This window comes from Haliotis cracherodii, unplaced genomic scaffold (assembly GCF_022045235.1).
Source record: "Haliotis cracherodii isolate W230 unplaced genomic scaffold, xgHalCrac1.p SCAF_3, whole genome shotgun sequence".
Lineage (NCBI taxonomy): Eukaryota > Metazoa > Mollusca > Gastropoda > Lepetellida > Haliotidae > Haliotis > Haliotis cracherodii.
In genome coordinates this window covers 30213256-30230607 of record NW_027266286.1, presented here as the reverse complement: position 1 = coordinate 30230607, position 17352 = coordinate 30213256, and the positions used below count along the sequence as shown (strand labels likewise).

The window sequence follows — 17352 nt, the reverse complement described above, 5'->3', positions numbered from 1 at the left end:
GATAGAATAGGTCTTCAGCAACCCATGCTTGCCATTACAGGCGACTATGCTTGTAAGTAGGCAACTAACGGGATCGGGTGGTCAGGCTTGCTGACTTGGTTGATGTATGCCATTGATCCCAACTGCGTGGATCAATACTCATGATGTCAGTCACGGGATTGTCTGGTCCAGACTCGATTATTTACACATTACATGTGAAGACATCTGGTAGATCACTTGAAGCAGTTTGATGAGGATTTGAAATAAAATATATATTTTACAACTTTACAGTGAAGTCCAGGTTTGCTTGTTTGTTAAATAGTTGGTTGTGAGCTGATTTGGGAGGTTCTGTTCTTGGCCGGTATAAGGCGTCATGCAGGACTCGTGTCAATCATGGGACTGGCTAGTGAGGCATGGCTCTGATGTACACAGTGATGGCACTTCTCTAGTGCTCCAAGATTCATCCTGAGTAGTTGCAGCTATGAATCTCACATGGTTACAAAGGTCCAAGCTGTGACAATACTAATTGTCATATATATGAATTGAAACAAGTCACACATGATCTTAAAAATGCATGTTATCTTCACAAGTTAATGATAACATGTTGTTTCATTTACAGTGCTGTTGGTTGCATTGAATGTCTGCTATTTTGCTGAAATTTGTTCAGGAGTGTAAAGGAGTTCTGCTATGTAAACTTTGATACATACATATATATATATATATCAATTCTTTTATGGATAACAGATTTGTTATTGTTAAACATATTTGAGGACTACTTCATAAAATGCAATTACATTTAATACATTTACCGTATTCAACATAATAAGCGCCCCGCTCTAGTAAGCGCCCACAGTGATATTTGCTAATATATACGTAAAATACGCAGAGAATTTTCTTTTGTATCATTTTAGGTACATAAACCTAGAATTTTACGATCTATCACCTCTGGGTTTTTTTTCACCAAAATTATATTTTAATGAGAGACCCCCATTTCTAGTTTTGAGAGCACCCCGGGCGCTTATTACGTCAAATACGGTACTATCACTAGTTCCTGTGTTGAACATAATTTCTAAATTTAAGTAATTCTGACTAGTTCTATTCATACTATGAGAGAGGGGCGGTCGGGTAGCCTATTGGTTAAAGCGTTCGCTCGTCACGCCGAAGACCCGGGTTCGATTCCTGACATGGGTACAATGTGTGAAGCCCATTTCTGGTGTCCCCCGCCGTGATATTGCTAAAAGCGGCTTAAAACCATACTCTTTACTCAAAATAAAGTGGAAATCAAACCGAAGGTTCCACAAGGTTTTGTTAAAATCAGAATCATTATTGAAGGCCTGGTGTTAGTGTGTAATGTTGACTGTGGTTTGTGTTGCAGACACTAGGGTCCCGCTATGGTTCATCACGCTACAGCTCCTCAACAGACATGACCCCAACAGATCGGTACAGGGACAGGCCCAGCTCCTACTCCGAGTACTCCCGGTCAACGCCTTCATCCCTAGACAGCGATTACAAGAAGGTAAGCACAGAAAACAGCTGGTGGGTAGCCATGCAGTTGATGCCTTTGATAAAATTTCAGGTTCCGGTTCCCGACATGGATACAATATTTTCAGCATATTTCTGGTGTCCCCCATTGTGATATGGAAGGAATGATGCTCATAGTGGTGTAGGATTTAGATTTGAGATTCTTGAAGGGTTCGTGGGATAGCCAAGTTGTTAAAGAGTTGGCTTGTCATGCTGAAGAATATCCCAATATGGATACAGTTCTTGAAGTCCATCTGTGTTGTCTTCCTGAGTAATATAGCTGGGATGTTGCTAAGAGTGGTTTAAAATTCAATTCACTCCCATGAAGGAACGGAATTGACATAAGCATAGTTCTGCAATGATTACAGTGTGTGAGTATAGTTTTTTGCTGCTTTAAGCAATATTCAAACGATATCACAGCGGGGAACACAAGAAAAAGGCCTCACACATTGCACCCTTGATGGGAATCGAACCTTGGTCTTCAGGCATGCTGAGCGATGGATTTACCCTGCTACCCCGCTACCCCTGCTATGATTACAATAGCTCCACTAGCTCCACTATGATTATATGGTACTGGTGGTATTGCAGATTTCAATGATTTGTTATTTACACAAGTTACATTGTGTAACATGGCTGTCATAGCACAGATCATTGCTGATGTATGAACGGTTTATTCAGATCTATCTCAGCATTGTCATCTGCAACATTCACAGACATAGCTTCTGAATACTTTTTCACTCAGTGGTTCGCTTGATTGCGTGTCATCGTACCCTGATGACTATCAATCTATCAATCACTATCAATCACTGATTTGTCTCATGTAGACTTGGTTTAGTCAGCTCTCATATTGCTGGAACATTGCTGTGTTGTGTTAATCAACAAACAAATAGTGTTATTAACAGAAGCTAAACCAGTTTAATACTACTTCTAATGATATGAAGAGAACCTGACTGTCAGCTATACTCACCTGTGCTGTGGATACCTTAGACATTACCATATGGGTTCTGGCTATAAGACTAGTGCTCACTGTAAAACACACACATTGCAACCTGAGTTGCTAAGTTAAGCTAAGTCAGATATGGATAGACTTCATACATGTTGGTTTTAGACCGCCTTGAAACACGTAGACATTGTTATCCCATTTGATGCACAAAATGTCCGGTGTTTTAATGTCGTAAGTTGATCTGTGACGTTAGGAAGGAATTTCAGTGTGATGTGGCACCTCTGTGTAATAGTGAAGGAGTATCTGGTCCCGTTGTGACATGACATTTACACCCAGACAGCAGGTCATGAACACAGATACGGTAGTTCTGGATGCAGCAGGACCTGGGTCCAGATCGGGGTTAGGTTCTACTGCTTACACAGGAGTTGTCCTCCTTTAATACAAACACTTTCACAGGTGGAGGAGTAGCTTGTGCTTGTTTTGTTGATTGGCCTGTGTGCGTTGGTTTGATACTGCTTTGAACTGTTTTCACAGGATACATTAATAATAAGACTAAAATAACCTGTCATGTTAATTATGTCACAGGGTATTATAATAACCTGTTGTGTAATATAATAGGGTTATAATAACCTGTCATGTTATATGTCACTGTGGGTTATAATAATTATTTTCCATAGCACTCTGCAATAGCACACTGGATTGTAATAGCCTGTCGTGTTTTTCCACAGTGGGTTATAATAATTTGTTATGTGTTAAACAACAAATTAACCAAATCATTAGTATTCAACAAATTAAAGCAATAAGATGTCAAGATAAAAGTTGATTTTATCAATTGCCTGGCTCAATTGTATTTTAGACTTAGACTTAGTTTTAAATGACTAAAACAATTTTTTAATAAATATTTTTATCTACTGACAAATTTTTCACTATTAAAATCTGTATAACTGAAAAAGGAGAAAAACTATGGCCCCGGTGCTGTAAGGGTAAGGATTTGGGGTTAAGTAACTTTATCATTTCTTAGTGGATTGTCTTCATATTTGGCATCAGCCTGCTCATCATGCTAGTTTTCTCAGATGGCCATCAAATACATCAAAGAAACAGCAAGCCGTAAAAAAGTTAATAGTTCACGTATCAAGGAAGTTGTATGTTTAATTTAATTCAAGTCCATGACATTTCACATTTTCAGAATCTCTTGAAAACAAAGTGAGATGCTCTTGCAGAAAATTTGAATGTCTGTCTGACAATTGAATTGAGGTGAAATGTGTGGAATACTGAAATCTTCATTTTGATAGTCTTATGGCTTTCTGATAGTTGTTGTGGTTCAAAGTTCAAACCCTTTTCTAATGATCAGTTCTATTTTCAGCTATATGAAGATGAAAAGTCAGAGAATGAGAGATTACGGAGAGAGCTGGAGCAGACGAAGCGAGAGCTTCGGGATGCAAAGACAGAGTTGGACAAAATGATGAGAAAACACACTGACGCTGCGCGCACAGCTGAGACCAACGACAAGAGGGTAACACCACTATCCGAGTCCACGCTCGACTGCGATCAAGTAACATATCACTAACACAAGTCTTGCATGAGGGGTGGCATAGTAGCTTGGACATAACCTGTAGAGTATGCTAAAGCAGGCCCAGATCCTGGAGTCGGTCTGAAGCAGGGCCAGATACTTACAAAAGTGATCAGCAGGAAAACTAAATTAATGAAATAATTGTTGAATTAAAGAGATTGCTCTTATCCTCATGTTCTACCCATTTTGAGGTTATTTGGGTAAATTGGGAAATCATTCGACTCTGGAAAACATTTTTGGCTCATTTTAGATGGCATCGTGAACAGGTGTTACCAAATTGGAAATTTGTATAATTGCATTAAAGGGATATGCTTGCTAGATGTTGGTTATAAGCAAACCATATGGAATCCCCAGCACACAGTTTGGTTGTGTTCCTTCCCTGACTAACCCGTTCACACCTTTGTTCCCTGTGAAATACAGAAATAGTGGGAATTTCTGGATTTCCCATCCATCTCGCACATACATTAGCTTAATTATGCAATTAATGGCTCTGAGTTGATTCTTATTATCTATAGGCCGCAACAGCAATCTTAGAGCAAATTATGTTTAAGTACCATGACATGTTCTCATCTTTATTTCTCTATCAGGACGAGGAAAGAGGACTGCAAGATCCATAAGATGAAGTGTTAACGTTTCTTTGAATCTTATAGTTAATCTCATTACTAGTTTGATATGGTCAGAATAATGTAGACATTTAGCATGGGATGACCAAACAGTTTTCATGTCAACACTCTAACAATTGATACAGTAGGGTAAAAGATCTGCATGTAGTGTGGAAGTCTACCCCTCTGTGTAAAAGTGTGCAGTTTCCCTGACTCCTGTGCTGTATACAAGTCAACCATGGTCATGGGATTTGTCAATCACCCTGTGGGGACCAAGCGTAGAGCAGGTCCTCATGCAGACTTGAATAAGGGCTTGGTGCTTATTTATGCCTTGGCCGACAACGTGTCATTGTAGCCCTATGGCATGACTCCCTGTCATAGTATCAAGCACTGATGTGATTGTCCATTATTTACAGGGAGCTGATATGTGGCTGCAGTATTGCTGATTGTGGTGTAAAACAACATTAACTCACTGGTGTATTAATCATCTGCCACTACCAGCTCCCATTGGAATTGTGTCATTAATACTGACTTGTGTGCTTGTGTGTTTGTTTGCCTGTATTAGAAGCCAATAACAAATAGCGTGATATTGAAATATGTGTCTATTGTTACAACTCAAGTTATTTTTGGATTGCCTTTCAGGAAAAGAGAGCATTGGAGAGAAAAGTGTCTGAGTTGGAAGAAGAACTCAAAGTGAGTGTTGTCTGGCCTGACTTGTGTAGGATCATGTGTAGCTAGCTTTTAGCTCTATATCATACTTCTAAAATATATAAACATTCTGAAAATATCTCTCAAGCTTCTAGTCTGGCTTAAAGGTGAGGGGTGTTTGCAGTTTGGGGCAAGTGAAGCTGCCACTGTTCTCCCTGATCTGTACATCTTGGTAGGTATCTCCTACTGGAGGGGTGCATTCAGAGTGGCACTCCGAGCTTGATACAGGACAAACTGGGACAGTCAGGAATTCAAGCACTAGCCGCTTGTTTCAGACAAATTATGTCAGCTAATTTTCAGGATTTGTCAATTTTTGATAGGACAGTCTTCTATATTACAAATTTTGAAAAGAATCTCCGGACAGTTTGGATAGCAGAAACCTGGCGATTTGAAACCTTGGCTTATTGTGAACATTTTCCAAAACATAAAACCAAATGTTTGGAACTTTAGCCAAGGCTGATAACGTTATGTTAGTGTGTGAATGTACCGTAAGATCGGTTGCTTGATTTACCTGTACACCATGCCCCAGGTAGATTTAACCATCATGGGGATCGGCTGGGCACAATGGAGCATGATATTGCTAAAGACTTCATAGAAGCTGTTTACTCCATGCCAAAGTGGCAAAGTGGGGAACCTGATGATCCAATATTGAAGCCTGAATTATAAGATCAGTGAAGATACAAAACATGTATTCCTGAAAAAAAGAAATCATTTATAACCTATTTGTCCATGTGATCAGTTCTGTGCCTGAGCACCCAGTTGCCACGGTGTGAAAGATGCTGTCTGCATCCCATGATGTACACAGTTCAGTCCTCGATGGGGATATTTCAGCTAAACTGCCAACACTCGCCACCTTTAACCTGGCCTTACTACTATTAGATAAAACTTGCTCATCTTTTCTCTCGTCGATCCCTTCTTATTTAATGCGCTCACTAGTCTACAGAATGAACGAACCAGCAAGCATCATCCAGTCAGATTGTATGTAACAAGATGAGATGATCACCAAGCATCATCCAGTCAGATTGTATGTTACATAACTCCTTCTCTACCTTTCCAGCTTATGGACAAACTAAAAGCTGATAATGCAAAACTTAAGGATGAAAATAGGGCCTTGACGCGAGTCGTTTCCAAACTGTCCAAATAGGTAAAATACTGTGGAGCTATGCACCCAGTCAGCGTATATTTCGACAGGCGGTTTTATTTGACGCATGATTGAAGTTTTTTCTTTTATTTTCTACTAAGCATGGTCTTTCAACCAGTCTGTCATATTTTGCAGGGGGAGATTTTGGGTCAGATGTATTTTTGTTTCTATTTTTTGTAGCCCAGAATTCAAGTTTTGTACAAATCTTAGACTAGTTGTATGATTTGGTGATTCGTGGTAGTGGGTTATTGATTATTGATGAGGGGTAGTTTGAGAGAGAGCATCAATATACATGTCTTCTTCATGAATATGCAGTACATATTAACATTACTAAATCAGAAAGTTCTCTATATTATGTACTACCTGTATTCCTTGTTGTTAGTTAATATTTGTTCTCTCTATTTAATACATTAACACGTGAATATGTGAAGTTGTAAAATTTCTTTTGCTATTAATTTTCATATTTGGTATATTTGATCAAATTAATTTTTGCCTAACAATCATTAAAGCTGACAGGTACTTTCGACAGAGGGTGTTTAGGTTTGAGAAATATTTGTTCATTTCTATTTTATGTACCGAACATCAAAAACAGGTCTCACATGTTTCCGGAAATCTGATATAAGCACCAATATTACCTATAGTATATTGTCTTTAATATTTTGTGGTAGACAGCTGGTAGTGGAAGTGTTTGTTAATTAAGGATGAAAGTGAAGAAGTAAAGAATGTTCAAGCAAAGATGGATACTTCAAAAGTTGATGTGGTATAGCTGTTAAGATGTGAAAGTATATGAAAGTGTATGAAATCACGAAGACTGGTGCCTTGCTACTGACACGGCTAGGTGGGACTAACCCTCACGCAGTGCCTTCCATGCTCATCTGTCCGTCCGTCCGTCCGTTCGTGTATTCGTCTGTCCATCCAGCTGTTTACCCATCGCATAGCCTGCCACAAACCTATATACTCGCTGACAGCTCACCTGGGTCAGGCTATTCGTCACAGTGTTGCTGTTCATTTATCATGTCATCCAAATGTCATTCATCAACTGATGATTGAAACTTGCCATCTAAACTCACTGAAAGTCTATAAAATGTTTCTACAAATAATCAAAAGTTACATTAACCCCAAATTTAAGAAAAATAATATTTCATTATTGTTGCTTTGGGTAATTTATTTTATGAAGTTTATCATTACTACAAATATTTGACAGGTGAGCTACATAACTTTGAAGCTTTTTTTTTCTCTAATCATCCTAAACATAATTTTTTTTATATCCAATTTACCGGTAACAAACTTTTCGTTGGCTGCACTGTATTTTCTCAGCTGAATGCATCATGTATACAGAAGAAAAAATATTTTTCGAATCCATTTTATTCAATCAAGAAGGCAAAGTTTTTCCTGTTTTCACAAATTAAATCCAAGAAATCTACTTATTGTCAAAGAATGACATGTTGTCAGTGATATTTTTAAACATATCAGATTCATATCCTCAGAAATGCAATGAAAAACACGGGAAAATGTTTCCAAGCCTTTGCCTAATATACTACCCTCCTGACAACTCATCGTGTTTAGTCCCATCATTATTATACGTCATCAGCTTCTCTGCTTACATGTTATGCACGTCTATGTAAATCTACTTTTTTATTCATCACATTGTATCAGCACATAATTTTGTATATGTACAGTGATCAGTTTCTGTGTAGAAGTTCTGTATTGTCTAAAAACTCACATACAGTGTACCAGTATATCCTGGTAAGTTGTTTAGCTGATATTGACTAATTGTACAAAATATATTGGAGCATAGATTTCAAGGGAAATGTAAGAAAACTTGGGAATCAACAAAATGATATATCTGGTAGACTCTCTGTCTCTACTCCCAAAGTAGAATTAGTCGTTTTAAAATAGAGAAGCAGAAGACTAAAAATTCTGAAACCTTAATTATTATATTTTATTTATACTTGCTGCAACTTATGTTCAATTTTCCACATTGTGATATTTTGGAAACTGTTGGTATTACCTGCTGTGATAATGCTTAGTTTGCTGAAATTATCGAAACTCTCCCCACACCCCTCACACATACAGGCTGATAATGCAAGGTGTAGATACATCATTGATACTGTAGGAAGTTGAAGGAGAACAGGTGACCTAGTGCAGCAGGCTCTGCAGGGTTTAGTCCCTTTGTAGTGTAAGGATCGCCTTCTGTTACGACCCTTGGTTTGTGAACAGCATACCATTGTTTATGGGTTACAGCAATTAGACATGTCTATGACATGCATCACTTTCTTCCCAGACATAACGGACATGCAGCGAAATAACTGAAGTACTGTTCAAAGCCGAATTAGACCCAATTGATTAGGTGAAGTAAAAGTATTTGTTCCAAGGTAACACAGCATGTCAACGTCGATGATGTTGTGTTAATGACCCTGTCATGGAAGGCACTGCAGATAAGGATGCAAGTTTCTCCTAGAGATGATCATACACACTAGGCAGGCATGTTGTCATTTGGGCAGGTGTTACAAACAACTAACTCTTCATATCACTGAGTCCTATTCCTGTATCATTCATTATCTCGCATACCTTAGTTACAAGCAGCGTGATGAAACTGCAAAAATCATTGTGTGTGAACATTGATAAATGTCATCCAATACTAAATTATGTTTCCATTTTTAAACATTTCATTCTTCATTTGCCATTCAGGTTTTGGTTATTCGTAGAGTGCATATGATGCATTTAAACTTGTTCTAATTTGTTCTGTAGGCAGAGACATGGTTTGTTGAATCTGTAAGAGTTTTAACCGAATACTAATCCTGAGTCTAGCATGATGAATACTATGTATTTGGACAGCGTCCAACCAGAATGGAGAGATGCATGTACTGGTACATAAACCGTAAATTACTAAACTAGTCATGGTGACGACCACCAGGGATTTTGTTATCTGGGGGATTGGGGACTGAATCCTTCTCTATGACAATACTGGAGTTTACAAGGATCAGAATCAGGTTGTCGATATACTGATTTTGTGTGTTGTCATATTCCGTACTGTTATGTGTGGAGTGTGTATCGTGTTTGGATGGAGATCACCTGAGATGGTTGACTCTTAGCTCTGACCCCAGCGGGAACCCATATAAGATTTGATGCCCAGTAGACCATTGCTTGTCTTCAGAGGTGACGAGGTGACGAAAATGGATCTAATGGTCATACTCAGTGACTTGGTTGATCAGCTGTCAATGAACCCAAACGGCATGGGACATTGATCCTAATCTCAACAGCTGCTTGTCTGGTCCAGTGTCAGTTATTTACAGGCCACAATGAGACAGCTAGAATAGTGCTGACTGGCGTTAACCAACATTCACTCCTAGCTGTGACCAGGCTAATTTAGTTTGCCCACAGGCATTGGTTAACATCTACATTACAAACCAAAAGCATGGGTGTCCAGTACACTGGAGATAAGTGTTCACCCATCGCACTGAAAACACAGGCTAAATTCACACATTGATACGAGCCAAGTCTTGGTGCAGCCTGCCTTGACATGGCTGGAATATTGCCAAGCGTGGCACCAGACCACACTCACTCAGACCAACAAATGCCACTCCCAAGCCCCACACTCCATGCTGTCCAGTGCTGACGATGATGTTCATTCAGTGACGAGTAGAAGTGTTGACTCCATGTTGCTTATTGTTAAGTCTTCGACCCTTCTTGTCAATAACTGTGGTGACATGTCACAAATGTTTTCTGCTGTTTGGAGGTTTGTAATAACTAACGTTCAACTAGTTGTCCTAGTTTTTGGTTTGAGGTAAATGATATGAAAAGAAATGTACAATTCATGCATTATCTATTCTGTATTAATTAACAAAATCTTCTGCAATAGATAAAGGTTAAATTTCTTTATGTTATTTTGTATTGTTTCTTTTCCTGTTTCTTTGTTTCAAGTGATGAATCATTAGCTTCTTCTTTTATCTCTGAGTATTTTTTTCATCTAATCAGTACTAATTTCAACAAGATTTCATTACGAGAGCCTGAACAAATCCAGGAGCATTGTATAAATCATACAGTTGACAGAACCAATACCCTGTTTGTTTCCTTGTTTCAGAAAATGGACAGCCTTAAGAACGATAACCTTCGCCTCCGAGAGGAAAACGGAGCCTTAATCCGTGTCATAAGCAAACTATCAAAATAGTGCTGTTTTCTTCTCCTACTCATAATGTTCTCATCATGGAAAGAGGTCCAAGGACAGTCATTACAAAGGTGCAATTGGGGATTTTAAAGACACTTTATGAATGTCTTCCATTGCTCCTGTTTTATACCTGCCTGCCTGCCTGCCTGCCTGTCCAACCTCTCACTCGATGTCGAGCCAGGCCGTAGTATTATACCAACAGCCCACGAGATCACCTTGACCTCTCAACTCGAGACCTTGACCTCTCGAGAGACTGCCCTGTGCCCCTAGGGCAAAAGGGTCGTCAGCTATGTGTCTATATTTTATCCTTTGATGTGAACCTTCCCACTTCCTGGTCTCTGTAATATTGAATCCTTATCCTAACATCTTTAATATTGACTCCTTACCAAGCTTAATACTGAATCCTTACTGTCTTGAATACTGATTCCTTGTTTACCATACCATTTTACTGACTCCCTACCAACCTTAATATAGAACCCTTACTGTCTGCAACTTGATTCCTTACTCTATTTTCCTTAGTCTATCCATTTTCCTTCTGTAGCAGTTGAGCTGAATTATGTCTCGGTCCAATTAGGAAAGCTACATGTAATATTCCACAATCTAAAGACAGTTGCTCCGTGGATGAATGTACATCTAAAATTAGTGGATATGACAATTCAAAATCTTAGCATTATACTAACTATGTTTTGGTGTCCACCATTTTGATTGAGACTACTTGTCAGAGGCAGGCAAGATCTGATTGGTTTTTTTATTGTGAATTTGATCTGAACATACGCGATCTCTAGCCTCTGTTATCACTGTGCAGGCACTGGGTGTACATTTATCAACCTGCTTACACCTCTAACATACCTCCTTTTGCTTCCTCCTTTTATTTCCTCTCTCTTTCCATTGTATGGTTGCCAAAAAAAATACAAAAAAAAATATTCAAAGCTTGTTAAGCCGCTGCCAGGAGGCGAGACTCTCATAGTCTGGAGATGTGTATTTTGTGTTGTATGAATAGAATGTCTGCATATTGGAATGGTCTTGTGAACTATTGAACTAGGTGGAGTGTACAGTACATGCTGCTGTCATTTACGGATGTGCTAATCTTTTCTTTTCTTGTCGGGTTGTTTCTCATTTTGTCCCTGTTAAGTTCCACTTTGTCAAGGAAAGGAATTCAGTTTTGCAAGAGCTATCAAACTGACGTGTGTCAGATTTGTGGAAGGGGAGGTAACTTTCGAAGGCACATGGTTGAGAGGCAAGTCTGATCTCTCCAAGCTGTGAATGTCATGGTTGAAGTCCTACTCCAGCTTCACGAGCATCTCCGAACGGGAGACCTAAGCGACTCTCGGGGACAAAACATTTGCATGGCATGGTTGTTTGTTGAACCGATTATAAATACATGTATAGTGCAGAGCCCTGCGCTCCTATGATAATGTAGAGTAGCTTGGTATTAACTACTGGTTATGCTTTCGTTGCTTACCTGAGAAAGTTTTGTCACTTGCTGCGACGTCCTCCGACGCCCCTCCCCGCAGAAATTACCTGGTGCAAGACACATGACCATTCTGGTGCAGTAAGTGAACCCCTAGCCACACAGTACTGTGAACATGGTGCTAAAACTATCATATGCAAGTCTTCATAGCAACACTGACCACCCTGTAAGCAAAGTGTGATAATTTCAACAAATGTTGTGTGAATTAGTTTTTCATAGTGTTTATGAAACTCTGCGAGTTTTGCAATCACGTGTTACATGTACAGTTAGAATGTTTGAAATTTATTTGCTTGTACATTTTATCTAGCTGTTCCTCGTTTGCCAGTGGCAGTATTAGGATGTGGGAAATGTTTCTGCTGGAAGCTGGGGATGAAAGAATACGTGAATAGTGCCTGGATTGGGTGTCATTAAAAGTGCTAGTCATTCAGTGAGTGGTAGAACATAGTTGGAACGTTGCGTTTATCGCCGTGTTGCATTTCGTTCCCTAATGTGCAATGTGATATGTAGACAGACATCTCTCTTGGTGCTGTGACTGACAGATGCTAAACTCAGCCTCCAAACGATCTGGCCAACCAACACAGAGAGCATAATCAACTAGTCACATGGTCACTGGCCATTGACCAATCGGAAGCGATCTCGCTGTCAACCTCTGGGAGTACATGTAATCTTGTCAAAACTGCTGACCCTAACCCATCATAGGGTCCCACTTGTGCCAAGTTCATGATGAATCAGACTAGTTAACAACTGCTAGCTTGCCTCATACATGGCCATCCGACTTAATTAAAAATAGAGCAAGCGCCAAATAGCATGTAATGTTTGCACCTTTTGAGATTAAGTTCTATTTAAGTCATTTAAGCATTGTTTATACTTCATATTTTGTATTCCTGAACATTTTTTTTACCGATCTGTATATATTCATGCATTTGTAAATAATGTTGTACATTTTCATATGGAAATTATTTATTATATCAAAACCCCTTATACAAAGTATATTTTGTGATCACACGGATCTCAAAATGAGATTAAGATTTTATAAGCAGCATATGTTCTATTTTTGTGTCGTTGTGAGTTGAAGAAGAGTGAAAGACGTGTGCAAGAGATGAGTGACTATTTCGTCTTGATGAGTTCAAGGTACCACCATGGCTGCATACTCCCTCGTGTTATGAGGGAGTCACTTTAGTACTACTTACTTCAGTCAATCAAAGTGCTACTTTGGGAGAAGGCATTCTTTTGTATCTTCCTTCCTAGCACTAGTCCACGTAGATCAGGTAAGCGGTGACCTTGGCGAGCACGAACACTCGTACTTAAACTGGTGGTTTTGCCAGGTATTTTACACCTCAAGGTCACTGCAGATTTCAAGCTCTGAGTTGTAGGCATGATATCTTGTTGGTGATTGGCTCCAATATTTGGGTTATGTGCACCAGCGCTATCATGAATGTCAACTGAGGTCATTGTCAGGTCAAGGTCACTCTTGGCTTGACCCTGCCCCACCCGATGACGTTAATGTTAAGCTTCCTTAGGTGACATGTTGGATCTAAGGCTTGCATATGGCTGGAATTTTTTTGCCGGACCACAAGGTAGCTTGCAGACAACTCACACAATCAGGAGCCAGACTTTGCAATTAATGTTCCTTCACGATGCCTCTCTTGTTGATGTCTTTGGTGGAATCATCTGAGATTGTGTCTGGGCAGCTAGTTTCAGAATCTGGCCCTTGTGTCTGCTGTCTGCCATGATTGTTGTGATAAACTGGCGTGCACAATAGTTGACGTCTGCTGTCTCAACGATGTTTAGGTGATGTTGTGATGATGGCAACAACACCCAATCACCGACGTGACGGAGACCATCATGCTCCCCGTGGTGACATGTTGGACCGCGGGTCTGCATGCCACGCTCACTAACAAGCATGGCCATATCAGTCATACAGGACAATGATGTATTTTATGCATTTTATAGCACTAACTCTGTACAGACTTGTCTATTAACTCTGTAACGCTCTTTCCTAGAAATGTGCTACTTTAGAGCCATAGACCTGGTTGTGCAGAGTGATAATATGTACTTTGCATAAGGGTTTTGATATGATCAATCCCATATGCTTATGTACATGTTATTTCTTGCATGTGATTTGAGACCAAATTACTAAGCAGTGTTGCTCAGCATAATCTTTGCCCAATCCGGGTTTTTTTATAACTGATCCATTAACAAGACTACATTAAGTGTAGCTTCTGCATACTGAAAACTCAAGCCTGGAATCTTAGTGATTCAGGAGTGAGTGAGCTGCTGTACATCACATGGTACTTGGTGTTGAACTTGAGGACGGTTGACATCAACCCCGCTACAAACTCAACGCACAGTATTATTCCTTGAATGACACGTTGGATCCAAGGCTTGTATAGTGCACTACTCATGAACTCACAAGATAACAGTCCGAGTTTACAGCATGCCGTCAATGTTTTTGCCATAATGATGTTCTTACAACCAATCTGCATGTGTCGCTCCTGCTTCTTGTTTGCATTGACCAAGTGGCTTTGTTGCTGTGACAATGATGGATCCAACTGGCCGAGTGAACCTTAGGCAGTGATGGGCCTCGGGGTGACATGCTGGACCTCGAGCTTGCAAATGAGTTGAAGAACGTCTGTGGCGGTTTTGGCCAATGAAGTAATTTTTTTTTAAACAAATTTGTCCAGAGGACTTTCTTTGAACTCCCCTGATTTTCAGAATATATCATCTTTTTTCTTCGTTTAGAAAAATAGGAAATTTGATTATGAATTAATATATCATTGATATTTTTCCAAGTTTCAAACAAAGTCCGCTGCTGGTTGATTTTCTGTTCGATGCTTCCCACAAAGGTTATGCTGACCTTCACGGTTTGTCTATTTTTTTGTTGACATTTCGTCAACAAATATGCTCAGAAGAATGGGAACATAACTTTCCATCCAATTGGTGCTCTTTGCTTGATAACATAGGGGCTCTATGTGAAAGAGCTGCTGAAAAGATCTAGTGGCACCACAATCTGCATTTGCTTGAGAGCATCAAGGCAGCTAGCTGATCCTTAGTTGAAACTGTACAGGAGTAGGTCCTAGAGGAGATCTGGAGGTGTGCCTTGAGATGACCCTACATGGGGTCTTGGAAAAATCGCTTAAGTCATCCCATTTGGGACATAGGGAACTATTTGGGATCCTTTGGATTACATTTCTAATCTTTGGATTCTAATAATTCAATAGAAATATTTGGTTGATCTGTGTAAAGAGAACTTTCAGTGATCTTGGTAGTAGTGGGTGATCTTTGGATCATCAGTGATACCTCAGGCCTTACCCAGGAGCTGTTGTGGATAGATCATTTGAGTGATCTTTGAAGTGACTAAAGCTACTTTTAGGCTGACACAGTACAGGGTAGAACTCAGCACCTAGACAGCTGGCAGTAGAGACATGGAGTGTGTGGCCTGCTCTGTCAAATAGCGTTACCATGGTGAATGGGGGTATATACAGTTGCAGTAATCCGTGACAGATTAAATGATTCAAGAAGTTTATGGACAGGACTCATTTTCAGGCTCTTTGGTTCTTGTATTTGGAGTGTTAATTTATTGAACGTTCATCTAGTGCTACACATGACATAGTGCTAATGCTTGTTATCTGATGAAAGGGAGGAGTTGGTAGAAGAGCCTGGGGAGATGCGTTCCTTGGAGGCTTGGTCTTGTTGTGCCCCGTCATCTCAGTCTGTGTGATTTGTTTGATTTAGGAGAAGACTGGCCACAACTTAATCAAGGCTTTCAACTCAAGACAGATGTAGTGTACACGTTAAGAGTCAATCCTTAGATTTCCAATATACTAAGTATATTACATAGAAGTTACATTATAAACAATTCTGACAGAGCAGGTAAGCACTGTCCTCCCTGATTAGGAAGACACTTCTTGACACTGGCAGTGGAAGACTTGGCTATCCTAAACTGGGAGTACTGTAGGTCATAGACTTAGATTTGCTGTATGCAGTGTAGATGCTGATACTCTTGTGTCCAGATAGTAGAGTGACACAATCAGTTTCCAATGTGTAGTATATATAGCTGAAGACTGCCTTACTTGCAAAATAACACAGGAGAAGCTTAGAAACTGTGATGTATCTTATCTGAAACATGGGACCTATGTACAAGTGTTGCTATGGAGACTTGTGTAATTATTCTGGGTTGCTAGAGACGTTGGTTGCGGGGGTTCAGGTGGTGGTTACAGAGAGAGGTTGTCTTGCACCATAATATGATGTCTGCACACAGACTTGACCCAGCTGTCGGAGGATGTTGCGATGTTGTATGCGGTCAGTCCTGGGGCCGCTCCCTCATTCACCATTTTGTGAATATGTGTTAATTTTGCATCAGTAATGATTGTAACATTAGGAATGTATAGCACTAAGATTACCTACCCACTTAAATAAATTTGTTTGGGGTTTCCCTAATTAATCTGACTCTGTCGTTTGTGTTTTGTTCATGAGAGACTATCTCGACAAGCACCTGCTGGATATGTTAACACATCACATTGACATGACTGTTGTGTTTGCACATGTTTTCTTGAGGGCAACCAGCTGGAAGAACGGACATAGTGGAGTCGGTCAACATGTCAACTGATCAACTGAAAGGTTTGGATGCGCACAAAGCTTGCACATACTATTTGTTGAACAACTACTTGGGGAATGATATAGTCACTGCAATAACACCAGTATTACCCTTGGGATTTGGGGCAGAATAGTTTCATGCCTCGGTGGGTCTTTTTGAGGAGGCAACTCTGAGTCAGGTGGTTACAGCATGTACAATGTAGACTATTGTGTGACATGGATGGTTGTGTGGCACTGTGCCTGATGATGTTGATTGTTGCTCTTGCTATCAACCATTCATTTGCCTGATCCTGGCTCAATGACTTTCTGACTGCTGTGATGTGCTGGTATTATTGCTGATTGCAACAAATAAAACTTTCACTCACTCACTCACATTTTCATGTTGCATCTGCAGCAAGGTTAAGAAAGCAAATTCAGAAACTTGTGGTTTTTTTAAAACCGTAGTGGTGTGGGTAGAGAGTCTGTGGAAGGTTGTTTGGAGGCTCCCTTAGCTCATCATACCAAAGAAATCAAGAGATGTTATTTCCTGTTAACCTTGCTTGTGCCCGGCATTTAGGGGATAAAACAAGGACTGGTCAGCTCTACTGGCCTATATACTGGGTGTGAGTTGGACATCTTATGTTAAACTGCAGCATGGTATCTCAGTGGGCTAG

General features: G+C 39.9%; 1 protein-coding gene across 14 annotated transcripts in view; it reads left to right on the top strand.

Annotated features, from left to right (window-relative positions):
- Positions 1 to 16552, top strand: part of LOC139473962 (protein phosphatase 1 regulatory subunit 12A-like) — a 125879-nt gene extending 109327 nt beyond the window's left edge. For 9 of the 14 annotated variants that reach the window (XM_071256827.1, XM_071256826.1, XM_071256823.1 and 6 more), the window contains 4 exons: positions 1355 to 1495; positions 3807 to 3995; positions 5258 to 5308; positions 10549 to 16552. In XM_071256827.1, coding sequence (XP_071112928.1) covers positions 1355 to 1495; positions 3807 to 3995; positions 5258 to 5308; positions 10549 to 10635 — 468 coding nt within the window. In that variant the 3' untranslated portion in view covers positions 10636 to 16552. Of the gene's footprint in view, positions 1 to 1354; positions 1496 to 3806; positions 3996 to 5257; positions 5309 to 6380; positions 6468 to 10548 lie in introns of all 14 variants that reach the window. The other 5 variants (XM_071256828.1, XM_071256822.1, XM_071256819.1 and 2 more) reach the window with 3 other exon arrangements.
- The last annotated feature ends 800 nt before the right edge of the window (positions 16553 to 17352 follow it).